At 30.0% G+C, this 15,364-nt stretch overlaps 2 protein-coding genes across 2 annotated transcripts; both read left to right on the top strand.

The window, feature by feature from the left end:
* The first annotated feature begins 4,096 nt into the window (after positions 1-4,096).
* Positions 4,097-5,788, top strand: LOC8258458 (non-classical arabinogalactan protein 31). Its single transcript, XM_002509417.4, has 2 exons — positions 4,097-4,729; positions 5,275-5,788. Exons 1-2 carry the CDS (start codon positions 4,243-4,245, stop codon positions 5,571-5,573), a joined length of 786 nt encoding a protein of 261 aa, XP_002509463.2. The 5' UTR covers positions 4,097-4,242; the 3' UTR covers positions 5,574-5,788.
* Positions 5,789-13,965: 8,177 nt separating this feature from the next.
* On the top strand, positions 13,966-15,085 carry LOC8258457 (VQ motif-containing protein 4). Its single transcript, XM_002509416.4, has one exon. The coding sequence runs from the start codon at positions 14,155-14,157 to the stop codon at positions 14,953-14,955; it is 801 nt and encodes a 266-aa protein (XP_002509462.1). The 5' UTR covers positions 13,966-14,154; the 3' UTR covers positions 14,956-15,085.
* Positions 15,086-15,364: the final 279 nt, after the last annotated feature.

The raw sequence follows: 15,364 nt of genomic DNA, 5'->3' as shown, positions 1-15,364 counted from the left end.
CCGCGAGTAAAGTCAATAGAAAATTTTGTAGGATCCAATGTAACTACAATGGAATAATTTTAGAGGCATTTTTAAAGCTAATTTGTTTCATAAGGTCTGACTTTGCGGCACATGTTAACTCTGCTACTCTTTCATTAGTCCCACAGGTCGTAAATTTGTTATTTTCCATTTTTCCTAATAATTCATTTTTGTCCATGTTTATTACTATTATCAATTTATAGCCATTTGGGTGTTTCTCAAGATGTTAGAATACAAACATGTCTTTATTGAAACGACATTTATTGGATAATCAAGCCCCTTAATGCAAGCAGATATGCTCCAATTGTTATGGCTGGTGAACTCCATCAGCTGTAACCAACAAAGTTTATGGTTTTTGAAACCCGGGTTGTTTCAAATAAACTTTCCATTTCCAACAATTTTTTGAATTTATTGGTTTAACAGAAAGGCGTGGAAAAAGGAAATGGCAGAAAATGATCAGAGTAATGTTTGAAATTAGTGTGGCCCTGTTTTAGGGAGCGAAGAAGGTTTCCAGGCCGACCCAACAATTTGTAAGCATGCCGGTGTCCTTTTCTGCCATTCTAATAGAAGACATAATATGAAGACAAAAATACACTAATGCAACCTTAGCAAATTGAGAATAATGGAAAATAGATGTAAACAAATTTAAAAACTGTTATGCAAGTTTTGAGGATTGAGAATATGAAAATTTCACCAAAATTATAATATATACTGTATTTTATTATTTATTATATTTATATTGGTTGGTGCATAAATAGTTGACCAATCACGATTAAAAGTTTATTATGAATTTTTAATAATGGATACAGTATGAGCCGAACAATATAAATATATAAAAATATGTTATGTATAGAATAAAGTTTATTCGGGATGGATCATCTAAGAATTTCTCTCCATTTTCTCAAGGGGTATTTAATCAACAAAGTTTTAAACTTAGACCAACCCCTCAACTCTACCACATTTTGCTATTGAGCCTTTCAACCAAATTCATATGCTATTGAGCCCCTCAATTATACAGGTTAGTGTTAATGAAGCCATTAACTAAACTAACGGAACTGAGAAACATGATAAAACTATATTAATTAAAAGATATTTTCATGTTGTAAAATCCCTATCAAAGATATTTTAATAGGCGTAATTGTTAAAAATATTATATACTTTGCACTTGTTATTAAATTTAGCACATATTATTCAAGCTTTCAAATTTAGCATCAAATTTTAATATTGATTTTAATTTTAACATCCAGTAAATTTATCAATACAATTTATTAACGCAATGTGAACTTCAGCAATAACAATAAAATAAAAGAATTGAGTTAGCACTCACGCTACTAAAATATTATTATTTAAGCACGTAAGGTTAATAAAATTTTAAAATTAATAAATAGAAAAATTTATATATTTAAATAATAATATTTTAGTAATAAAATAAATTAACTCGATTGAAATTTTAATTTTTGTAAATGGTGTTGCCTAGAGAAATAATAATTTAATATAGTCTAAAAAACTTTTAATTAAATATGTCGAAAACTCCGAGAAATCCCTATCAAAGATTTTCTTTTTCCTTAAAAAGCCTTAATTAAATATGTTATCTTTTAGTTTGCTTTCAAGCATCAAAACCTTAAATATCTTGACCATTTCCAAGTGTCGGCGTCGTGTTGCGATTACTGCTGCTGGGTTTCTGCTTGGCCTTCCCAGCGACTCTCTTTCCTCTTTTAAACTCATTTCTTATGATACAGTGAACGACAATCAGATGGTGGAGGTGGTGTTGGCTCGCTGAATAATTTAGTAAACTTTCTTCCGAAAATAAACATATACTAAAAAAATGGAAAAAGAAATTAGAAAAGTAGAAAAAAATGTAAAACAAATAAATAAAAGTTTAATTCAAAATAAAAGAATTTTAAAATTGTACTAGTATCACAAAAGCTGTATTAGTATTTATGTTATTAAATAAAATTAAGTCAATAAAAATATAATACATAAATCATTTATAGACATGAAGTAGCAGTAACAATAAGAAGAAGAAGAAGTCCTCGTTGGTGCAATGGCCCAGTAGCAAAAGAAAGTGATAATAATGGGTTCTTCCTATGGACAAAGAAAGGAGATTTGCAATATTCTCATGTACAAAGAAAGCTCAAAGGCCAAGGATTTGAGTTTCCTTTATTCTTTGGTCTATGAAATATAATTGGAAATATATAAAGGGAATGAGGACAAAAATCTTAGCAAAGATAGTAAAAGTTTTCCTTTTTCTCATTAATTTATATTTTTTATTACATATATATATACATACAATTACTAATAGTAACTTATTTTTTTAATTAATCAAAAAATTATTATTTGAACATTACCAATCAATATGCTATGCAATTTTAATAAAAATAATTTCATTAAATGAAAAATTACTTTGTCGTATAAATTTATGATTAGAACTATTAAAAAGAAGCATGCTGCTTTAAATCAATTTTCCTTTTTTTTTCATAAAGCGACTATATTCTCAATATTGATTATTACATAACAGGATTATTAATTTTGGCTATATAATACGTGAGTTTCATAACTTCAGAAATTATTAATTATGAAAATGCTAATTTTTAAAGGTCAAATTGGAATTATCTGTTAACCGAAGTTATAGATCTCATTAATAGCAACACAAATTTCTTTTATCCTCGGGCATTGTTTGTTTGAAGGTTTTTATGGAAATTTTTGTAACATATATTTTTTCAAATTTTGTTGTTTAATTGAGAAAAAAAAATTTATATATGAGATCTAAATAATTTTTTTATATGTATATCTAATCTTTTACACGTAACATATACTATTTTTGATATATAAAATTTAAATTTATGTATAATTTAATAAATTACATTCATAATAAGATACCGACTATAATTCTAAAAAATAATATTATTATATTTTAATATTATAATAACTAATAAATAGTTTTTTAATCAAATAACAATACTAATTCTATCATAAAAAATAGTATATTAATTATATTTAATAATATATTAATCAATAGATTAGTTTTTAATTAGATAATAATTTTAATTTTAAAAATTATTTTAAAATTATTTTTAATATTGCTTTTTAATTATATAATAAGTTTTTAATCTTGAAAATAATGATATCAATTATAATATTAAATTATATAGTATAAAAATTAGTTAATAAGTATTTTTAAGATATTTTTTATATTATTACATTAATAAATCATTAAATTCTAAAAAATTTAAAAAGTTAATTTATTATTATTTTTAAAAATTATAAATTAATATTTTAAAAAAATTAATAAATCATATCTATCAACTTAATTTTATAATTAAAATAATAATAACAGTGCGAACGATAGATAAACGACATAATTTTATATAAAACCTCATTCACTATAGATTTTAAAAGTGAGATATTTTAAAATGTCACATGGAGAGGATGATTTTTTAAAAATTTATTTTTCTCATATATGAGAGATTTTTTATATTTTTATTTATCTCATAAATACTTTCTAAATTTATCAATTTGATATATATCTCAAATAAAAATAAATAAAATTATAAAATTAGAAATAAAAAATATTAAATATATTATGTTAATTTGATAAAATATTACTCCCTTTATTCCATATTAACTGTGTCTTTTTTAAATCAAAAGAATTTTAATTGTTTCTAACTATTATATATGTGATGTATTATAAATTTTTTTATTTTATCATCATGTTAATAGGTCTATTAAATTTTATAATATCTATAAAAAATAAATTAGTTTACTTTAATTTATTTTTTTTCTTATAATTAAATTTATTAAATATTTTTTAATTTAAATAAACTGCTAAAATATTTCATAATTAGTATGACGTGCAATGGGTCTTAAATTTAAGATTAATTGTTTCATTTGGAATGATGCCGCAGAGGACTGAATTTTTTCTTTAAACAAATATGATTTCATGAGCCGTAGTCATTAATTACGTTTTTACCAGATTTTTTGACCGTTATTAAACAGACCATTCCGAACTCTATAATATAAGTCTGTCTAGTAGGCTACCCCACAAATGTTTAAGGAAAAGCTTTTTTATTTTTAAAAGAGAAAAAGAAACACATTTTATGAATAAAAACCGCAGAGAATCACGGTTTAAAGTCCTATAAATTCCTTAGTTTTGAGAACCCATTTCACTGTCTTTCTTTCTTTCTTGCTCAGTCATCTTTTCTCTCTGTAGCTTGGTCAGTGAAGATGGTCTTTGCTATGGCTAAAGCACTTGTGCTACTGCAACTTTCACTGCTGTGTTTCACAGTGTTTAGTGATGAAGAAATAGAAGCAGTTTCACCTATCCCGCCACACCATCATGGCTACTCTCACCACCCAGCTATGTCACCAACTCAACCACCTAATTATCACCCTCCTCACCACCACCATGCCCATCCACCAACTGTCGCACCCAGCCTTGCACCTACTCACCACCATCACCATCACCGCCACCACGCCCCCGTTTACGCTCCCATGCATTCTCCAGCCCACTCGCCCATGCCACACTCTCACGCACCAGTTCATCCTCCTGTGCACTCCCCACCAGCACAACCCCACCCACCGGTTAAACCACCGGCTCGGTCTCCTAGCTCCCACTTCCCAAGAAGTTTTGTAGCAGTGCAAGGTGTTGTTTATTGCAAGTCGTGCAAATACTCTGGGGTTGATACTCTCTTGGGAGCTTCACCAGTTCTTGGTTAGTTCATAACTCCTCAATCTTGCACTTCTTTTACATTAATATTCTGTTTGTGAAGAAATAAGGCTAGTTCTATCTTTTTTTTCTTCTTGAAATACTGTATATTTTTCACTGTTTGGAGTAGATGTGCATTTACATGGAAAATGTGCATTCTCTTTTTCTTTTCGGGAAACTCATAAATGCATTGGGTTCTCTGGATTTTGGAATTTTGAGAGAGAGAGAGAGAGAGAGAGATGCTCTTTCTTCTAGGCCAGTGTATGGGCTACGAGTAAACAGCTTTTACTCTTTCTTCTAGGTACAATGTCCAATTGCTTGCCATCCTATACGAATCAGGAAGGAACCCTATGCTTGAACTACCTTTTTTCATTTTTGCCCAATGCATGACTTTTTTCAAGAAACGTCAATTCAAGCTGCAATCTTATTTACCAATTTAAAAATTAAAAGAAAGTAAAAGTAAAAGTAAAAAAGGGCAAACATGTGATTAGTTTTTGACTAATGATTACTGAATACTGAACCAAACGATATTTTTTTAAAATAATTTGCAGGTGCAACAGTAAAACTACAATGCAATAATACAAAGTACCCACAAGAAGCCAAAGCCACAACTGACAAGAATGGTTACTTCTATCTCCAAGCACCTAAATCCATCACCAACTACGGGGCCCACAAGTGCAAAGTCTCATTGGTCTCGGCACCAAACACTGCGTGCAGCAAGATTACCGATCTTCATGGTGGACTCAGCGGTGGAATCTTGAGGCCAGAGAAGAAATTTGTTGCTAATAAGCTGCCTTTCGTCCTCTATACCGTTGGCCCTTTTGCCTTTGAGCCCAAGTGCCCACGTTAAACGTGACAGTAGTAGTTGCAGTACTCATCGATCTTTCTGTCACTCTGCGTGCACCAGTTTAATTATAGTCCTTCTTTTTAGCGTTTTTAGATTATAGTTTGGAATCTGAATTTCCCCTGTGTGTTTGATCTGTACTCTGTAATGGCACTTCATTGGCTACCATTAATCAGTGTGTGATGTTAATTTGTTTGGGAAATAAATTAGATATTAGAATCTATTGATGTCGTTATTAATTAGGAGCAACTAATCAACTTTCAGACCATATAAATATCTATTCATACCCATAAGTCCCTGTCTCAACTTGAAAAATTTCATATAGAGAACTCACAAGTACAATGTGGATGCTGCTTTTCGCGATAGGGATAATAAGATGTCATGTTATGGTGTAGTTGTGAGGGATGAGCAAGGTACCGTGATTACTGGTAGAGTAGGCAGAAGACCGGCAAGTTCAGCTTCGGTCAGTGAGGCTTTGGCGTTGAGACATGGGCAATTAATAAGGCCATTTTTGAGTCAGATTTCAAGATTCTTATTGATGCTAATCTCCAGAGGTAAGGAAACTGCTCCGTGCCGCTGCTACTCATCGATACCCTCACCATCAATTTGCTACTGCCTAGTATGAGTAAAGATTGTTCTTGCCAATACCATTTTGTTGATTAATACTTGGTTCTTTTTTTCTTTTTTCAACAAAAAAAATAATAATAATAAAAGGAAAATGCTCCGTGGGAAATTGAGACCATCCTGTCCCAAGTATTTCTTTGGTGTTAGTTTCAAGTTCATAAGGAGATCGGCAACTGACTGCCTGTTCGGTCCCAATCCCGCCCACTTGCAAACCTGTCCTGTTCGGCTTTTGTACTCTGATACTGGTTCTGCTGTATCGTGAATTTAATGAAACATCTCTTGTTCAAAAAGAAGTTGATATTTCAGTTTGCAAGTTCAAACAAATAGTTAATATTTCAATTTAAAAAGAATTCATGGCAAATACTTGTGTAATCTTGATATATATTCTACAATACCCGAAACAATTAATATTTGATATATATATTAAAAGTTCCTATCACCTAATACACTTCATGATTTATTATGTGTCAAGTGCTAATAGGGAAAAACATAGACGAAGACTAAGCAAGTATTTTCTCAAAATTTATAGGCATAAATATCTTAATTTAAACTATAGAATAGAAAGATTGAACATAATTAATTGGTTAGTTCTTTTTTGTACATTTTAAAATATAGTTCATTTTTTAATTATAAATTTAATGACTAGCTATCAAAAATACATTTTATTAATTAACACAAATATCATCACTTATAACTGAATTTCACCTTTTTGTTTTGAATTGTAATTTTTATTAAATAATTTGTTGAGTTACATGTAATAAGTCTTTTTATTTAAATATTAATTAACGTGAATGCTTAACAAAGTATATAGGAGCATATGACTTGCTTAATAATAGTATTTTAGTTAAAAAAAGGATAAAAATTTAAATCCTCGACTAAAAGATCTAAGTTTTTAAAAACCTGTGAATAAATTAAAATTAGAGCATCATTATGACAGAAAAAAAGTAATTATTTAATAGATATAAATACACATCTCAATTTAAATAAATTCTTAAATTATTTTTCACCCTTTATAAAACAAAGATTTATAGAATAAAATAATTAGTAAGCAACCGGTTGCTTTTGGATTATTTCTTTTTAAAGTTTTCATGATGGAGGATACACTTTGTATTATGACAGTAAATTAGAAATAGGAATCTGCTTCTTGTAGAGAGGGATAAAGGACGATGAATAATGAAATCATAAATATAATGCGGTATGCCTTGTGGCAGACACTCATTATTTTTCACTGAACATCATCTTTGATAAAGAAATTGCAATCTCTCAAAGTACATTGGCAATGAAAATGATTGGAAATCAGCTTGGGATTCGGCCATCCTTTCGCTTATGGTAGATTTATTTTTGTGGCAAATCGATCTTGTGATTAATACTCTATCCAAATGGCTAATTGCGAATGTCAGTGGGCCTAATTTTGATAAGAAATGGCCTCGGCTTTGCTTTATTCGTTTTGAAGAAGGATGGATTTTAGAGCCGAAATGACCCACAAACAGAGAATCTTCCCCTCATATTCCGGGCAATTCCATCTGATTTTTGGTTTAAAATGATGATGGATTGATTAATTTTTCTTATTTATTTTATTTAAAGACGAATTTATGCCCATTCAGACATTAGCTTTTGTTTGCTAACCACGGGGGAAAAGAATTATAATTGTCCCATTTTGTATAAGCAAAATTATTTTAAGTAATTTCTAAGATATGGTTAATAATCACACCTTTTTATTGGTTTTTAGAAGGCGACTTTAATTATTCATTCGATCAGCTTAAAATAGAAATTTTTTGTTTATATTTTAAAATTAATAAAAATTACTATTTTTATTGTACAAATTTATTTTTTTAACTTTTTTAAAATTTATGTTCTGGTTAGCCTTTTAATTATTTTTCAATTATTCTTTAGTTATTTTCTGGTTGTTTTACCTAAGAATAATATAAAAAAACAACTAAATTGTAATTAAAAAAAAAACTAAAAACTGTACTATTGATATTTTTAACATAATAAAAATAAAAAATACTGTAAATTTGATTTAAAAAATATTTTCGTTTTTTCCTTTAAAATATGGTGCTGTTGTGTAAGGGTCCAAACAGTCATCCTTTTATTTCCAACAAAAATTCGCAAATTAGTTATTTAAATTAAAGAAAAAACATTGTTTACGGGTTCACTTCAGAAACTCCTTTTTACAATTCTATCTAACTTTTATTATCCAAAACCTTTTCAGTATGCAAAAAGAAACTCAGAGCAATTGCATGAGAATGGTTCATAATTTTCTGGGCTGTGTGGCAAATAAAAATGAATGATAGCAGGCGACACACTTTGATTTTTATTTATTTGGTAATTATTTACAACAGTGTTGGGTGTCGCACTTGTCATGATTTTCCAATTGTAATATTAGACGTCTCTCTACATATTCAAAGCAGATGCTTTTGTGGTGAGAGATTAGATCCTTTGAGAATATTATGCATGAGAAGAAAGTCACTTTGGAAAGCCACTCGTACGGTGAGGTTCCATTTTGATCCTCCCTCACTAACTCTATATCCGAGATTATCATTCCTTTTTTTCGATTTTATTCTCTTTTGAAATAATTAAATAAAAAATTAATTTACATAATATTATGGAAAACTCCCTATTAATTTATTAATTTAAAGAGATATCTAATTAAAGCAAATTGGCTAAATATTTATGATATAACATAATTCTGGTGATTCGTTTCAAACTTTGGGACTACTGCACGCACTGATCAAATAGTTGGTAGTTTCATTTTTAACCAAATCCAATTGAAAACTATAAATTAATTTTCATTTAAATTGAGTTGAATTAAATTATTCAGTAAATTAGATGAAATAAAGAGAATAATCTTAATTTAGATTGATTTGATTCTTTGATTTTTATTTCTAAAATATATTTAAATTAGGTTTTCTGTTTGTGATATATTTATGTTATAATATCATATTTTAAGTAAATATCAATTTAAAATAGTTCTTAAACAAATAGTGATGACCATGTTCCACCTTCCTTAGAAAGAAATATATATTCGACCTATCTGGGATCCGAGATGAGTCCCTCTCGGACACAACTCCTTGTTTGGCCCATACCATAAACTTGCTTAAGGTTCATAATTTGCCAGTGCCTTTCTAGAGCAGTTTTGATTTTCTCTTTTTCTCTTTTTCTTTTTCTTTTTCTAAAAAGAAAATAGTTTATTTCTGGAATAGCAATATTGACAAACATATGTAGAGAGTCAAAAGCCAGGCAATTACAAAAATGGGCTTCTTACAAGATGGACCACTACTCAAATTTATTCATGGTCCCTTTCTTGCACTCCAAAGTCCAAACCCAATCCCCTCAACGACTATGAATTTGGGACAAAGTGCAACTTCTTTGCCTCTCGCTCAGTTATTGCAAAAGAAACCCTGCATTTTGCCATCAACAACAGTAAGAGATCAATAGAAAGGAAAAAAAAAAAAAGTATCACCAACTATAATTATGTGGCATTTTATTGTTCCAATGAGCAGTATTTGGCTGGATAATAAAGTCTTGTGGGTTATGAGAGCAAAAATTTGTTGCTGCTGGCTGCCACTTTAATTGTCTTTGATCCATAGCAATCTTCAACTACTCGTGCTATTTGCTGGGTCCAGTGCCACTATAGCACCTCCTTGTTAGTTTTGAATGCGCAAATTCACCATTTTCCCATATCTCTAAATCATAAACTGAAAACATCAAGTGCTCGGGGCTCGAGTTCTGTACTGTGGTTCTAGCATCATAATCAAATTCCCATGTCAATTTGCCAGCTCATATTATCAATACTATTGCCTTAGACTATATTTAAATTTAATTGGAAATTCAAGGGATGAACTCGATTAGCACCTCATTAATTGTATTTTAAATTTTTAATGAATTTCACGACTTTTTAGTATAAATTAATTATTTTAGTATTATCTGAATATTTTTTTCTTCTTAAAAAAATTGGTAAACAACAGGTATCAATTGAATAATTTATTTGTCATAAAATTAAAACCGGATATGTCAATTTATGGGAATCTAAAATTTAAATGGTAAATGCGAGGAGTACGAGATGCATCCACCACTTTCCACTTCATAAATGGAGTCTCATCCATGATTCAAAGGGAGGAGAGGAAATTAGGAATAGACTGAAGTGGTCCCTTTCTTTGTTCACTTTATTTTCAGTTTTTATATTAAAATGAGAATTGGATTCACCTCTTTCTTCATTTATGTTTTCTTTTTGAAGAAAAAAATAAAGTATGCTGGTAGGCCTGTGAGCGTGAGATCCAAACAAGTGAGAGATGAGCATCAAATTTACTTGAATGAATAAGTCTGACCTGACAAACAAGTCATTAGACATGTAATTATCAAGATACAGTAAAAGGATTTTGATTCATAATCTCTGATCAGTAATTTGTTGATCCTTGATTATATCTTTTTTGTATTTTGCTTGATCGTTACTTCTCCCATCCATTTGATTCAGTTTAATTCCTTGATTTTTTGACACATCAAGTGCATTTCTCTTTTAGTGTTTGCCATTTATCCAAAGAGTCAACTTACTAGGCCAATAACTGATCACTGAATCCACAGATTTAAAATAATTTGTAAGAATAATAGAAAAGAAGATAATAAAAGTAGCTCTAAAATAAGAAATCTAAATATTTATATGGACTGCATTCTGTATTGTGTATAACTTTAGCACAAAATTAGTGATTCTTCTTATGACTTTTGTTTGCCTTGCATATTAATTTAAGGGTAAATACAATTACTTTTCTAGCATATATATTAATTGACTGCGGAATGATCACTGGGATATTTGTCCAGAAATTATTTAAAAGTTAAAAAAAAAATGAAGAGAGTGGGGACATGAAAGTGTAATAAATGGTCACTGATTCTGTACTTGAAAATTTGTGTACATGACAAAAAACACACCATCTGATTTTACGATTTAATTCGATTGAAATAATTTTGATTGGACGGCTAACGGGACCACGAGCAAAATGAGTAGAAAGAAAGGGATGGATCTAGGAATCATCTGATTATATTAAAACTCGTTAAAAAATCAGCTTTTTTTTTATCTGAGTTACAGATTAAATGCATCATTAATCATCAACACTCGGATAAAATGAAAATTATTAAGAAATGTGATGTTATGAAATTAGGAGGTTGCCGCAGTCAGACTCAAGTTGGAGTTTGTACGAGTCAAATGGAAAATGTTGAACTCTTTTTTGACGATTTCTTCTCCCAAAGCCAAGAGGTCACAAGGGCACACATTGGCCCACTCTTTCTTGTCTAGAATTCCACACACCACCAATCGCATCTTCCTACTCTCTCTTTCCTTCACCTCCGTTCTCCATCTTCCTTCCTCAGCGCGTCCATTCTATTTCTCAGTGGGAGGGAAGACGCTTTTTTGCCCCTCATGTTTCGTGTCCCCTGCTACTTTTAGCGAGACAAAGCATATATTTTGCAAAATTCATAATTTAAGCCTTTTTTATGAATTAAAAACTTACTTGCGTGAATTTTCATTTGTCAAACACTGCTATTGAATAAAGCTAGGTCCTTTATAAATCAAAAAGAACAATGCTCTCTTTAATTACTTTGCTATGGGTAGCAGTCATTACCAGTTCAAGAAGAAAAACCACGTGATGAATTTTAAAAAATTTTGTTTGAATTTAATAAGTACTTTTCTTTTGATCTTAACATAATATGTTGCTTCAGCGAAAAAAGGCAAAGAACACGAGAGAAAACAATAAAAGTGTAAAGAGTTGTTGGACCTAGCGTTAGTAAGTAATACGTATGATGATTTACAAAAGAAGAACAATCATAAAAATTCGCTAATCCTTAATAAATGTCAATACTTATTATTTTCAATTAGAAGTTAAAATTTAATCAATGATTTATTGTATAATTCTTAATTTTTATCATCATTAGTTGAAAATTTAAATAGACTCTTATTTCTATTATAATGATACTAACACTTATCATAAAAAGACATACATTCTTTATTTTACTCTCATGACAAGTGCAACGAGGAAAGCTTAAAAACTACCTAGTTTATGTTTCTATCATTTATATATACATTTGTATAATGAGTTGTCTCTTTCATTTTCTTATTTTTTAAAGTATAATTTTGATTGATTTCTTTTTTATGTATAATTCACATATATTTCTATCTTTTTTAATGCAGGCTATTGTATCGTCTTATAAATATGAGCTTGAGATTACTTTTTATTTGAATGCATAAGATGTGTTGAGTTTTTGAAGTGTTATCTTAATAAAAGATTACTATGGTGCTCAAATGGATAATTCTATGCACTTAGAGTTATTGCAGGGACTCTTTTAGTGAATGTTGGTAATTTTGAACTTAAGTGGACTCAAGACTTTGATTTTTTTTTTCTTTTCTTACAGCCTAATTTAAAAGGAAAGTTGAGATTATTGAATTTGTTTTTGACAATAGATATAAACACCATGGCTTTGTGGATTTGTTCCAAAAGTTGGTCAATTTTTTTTATTATAACTTGTTTATTGATTTCTTTTGTCATTGTTATTGGCATTTATTTGATTTTGGGTATTTGAATTTAGTATGTAAAAGAAAATTGATAATGGTAATAGTAAAAGAAATGTCAAGACCGGTGGTGAAAGAAAGAACAAAAGATTTTTAAAAAAATTTATAAAGGGGTCTCTCTTAATTCCATGTTAGCATTTGACATATAAAAACTAAGGAAGTTAAATTTCACATAATAGAAGGGTTTAAATTATAATTTATTTGCAAATCTCGTGCTTAATTGTGCAAGATATCGGTTGAGGGACAGATATGCATCTTACACTGAATATGATAGGCATAAATTGCATATTCTCCCCTTTTCCACTGCATCTAAGATAGCTTAAACAAGAGGGGAAAAAAACAAATAAAATGATCCCTTATTGCTAATAAAGACAAACAATGCGTATAACTATGAACTCAGAATGCTTATTTAATACTCAAATGTTGCAATTCAAAAAATATATTTATTATAATAATTATATAAATATGAATAATTGTGTAATACCTATATAGTCTTGATTTAAATCCTCTACGCGAATTGATTTTAATATTTATAAGGATATATATTAAAATCAGAGAAATAATTTTTAAATGTATAATTGCAAAATTGTTAACAAATAATGACTCATTAATTTGAATCGTTATTTATTATAATTGCAAAATTGTCAACAAATAATGACTCATTGATTTGAATCATTATTTATTTTATAAATTTCATGAATAAAATCTAACTTTAAATTCAATTATTTTATTATGTCACAAAATCTTATTATTGATATACAATGACATAGAATGTTATAGTAGATTGAATTTTTAGTATATAATAAAAAATTTAAATATTATTTCAGATGATAACAAAAAAAATTATAGTAAAGATAAAAGAATTTTATGTAAATTTTGTTAATGTAGTAAGAAATTAATATTGCTAACAATAGATATTTAATGAATATAGCAAAGAAACTAACTTCAAACTTGTAAGAAAATAAAAAAGTGTAAAAAATATCTGGCAGTTTCATAGATTGTTGGATTCTTTCACTGGTTGTAAAAAAAAAGGTCAAACCCAAAAAAAAAGCGTTTTTGCAAATCCCAAATTCCACTTTTACTTGCATATATAAAAGGTGGATGAGTTGGAGCGTGGTTGACAAACACTAACAGGTGCGTGAGATTGAAACCGAATAGAGGAAACTTCAAAGCCCTAAAGTCCCCACCAAAACATTTCTTACCAAACCGAACAAAGTAACAAAGTCTTTCTTCTCTCTCTCATCTCTTCTCCTTCAAAATTATAACTCCCTTCTTTTTTATTTTCCTCCATTTCTCCTTCTTCCTCTTCCTCTGTAGAGGAAGTAGTATTACTTCTAAGACCAAGGAAAAAGAAAATAAAAGTAAAAGAAAGCAGAGAGCTTTCCCTACTAAAAAGTCCAACCATCAATGGAAACCTCACCAAAACACCAAGATAACCAAAACCCACATACACAAACACAATCTCTCCTCCCTTCCCCAAACAGCCACAGTAGCACCAGCAGCAGCAACAGCTCCACCACCACTAACAATGCCCTCCACCACTGCAATCAACCACCGCTCCCTTCACCCAAGCCCATCACCAGATCCGAAATCACTAACCCATACCCAACTACCTTCGTCCAAGCAGACACTTCATCTTTCAAACAAGTTGTTCAAATGTTAACCGGATCCCCCAGACCCACCACCACCTCCAACCAACCCGAGCCGCCGCCCAAGTCCCATACCCATAACATACCTCCCATCAAAACTATTCCCAAAAAGAACCAAACTTCATCTGGGTTTAAACTCTACGAACGCAGAAACTCACTTAAAAACCTTAAGATCAACCCTCTTAACCCAATTTTCGCTCCTAATAATCCCGGGTTTTCGCCTCGAAAGCCCGAGATCCTTTCTCCTAGTATCCTTGATTTTCCAGCTCTTGTTCTTAGCCCGGTCACTCCGCTAATTCCTGACCCGTTTGACCGATCCGGCGCAGTAAATTATACTACTAACTGCTATAACAGTCCTATGAGTAATAATAATAAGAGTAATCCCAATAATGGTAATCTATTAGATACTGATGCAGAGGAGAAAGCAATTAAAGAGAAAGGCTTTTTCTTGCATCCGTCACCAGCATCCACCCCACGAGAAGCTGAGCCGCCGCGATTGCTGCCGCTCTTTCCTGTTACCTCGCCTAGAGTTTCAGGTTCTGCAAATCCTTCTTCTTGAATCAAAATGTCAATCTTTTCCTCTCTCTTTCTTTGTCTTGTGTAAGATTTTTATTATATAATATATTGCTGGCATTGATATAATCTTGTATGTTGAATATTCGCAGAGAATGAAATTATCTTTGCTTCAATTGTATAATTTAGTTTTTTAGCAAATATATTCTTCTTTTTAATTGTTTGGTTGCTAATAAAGTTTTACAAAGCCAAAACAGAAAAAGCGGAGTAAAGTGGCAGAAGATATTGATTATTATCATTATTACTGTTGTAATTTAAGTATGTAAAATAATACATAATTAATTTTTAAAGCTCAATACCTGTTTAAGCTGAGAGATGAATTACAATCGGATAAATATTGTGCATCTGAAGATAAACCATCTTTTTAAATTTCTGTTATCTTACATAATCTCGAG

This window comes from Ricinus communis, chromosome 5 (genome assembly GCF_019578655.1).
Source record: "Ricinus communis isolate WT05 ecotype wild-type chromosome 5, ASM1957865v1, whole genome shotgun sequence".
Classification (NCBI taxonomy): Eukaryota; Viridiplantae; Streptophyta; class Magnoliopsida; order Malpighiales; family Euphorbiaceae; genus Ricinus; species Ricinus communis.
Note: the sequence above shows the minus strand (reverse complement) of the source record. Positions and strands in the feature narration are given on the sequence as shown.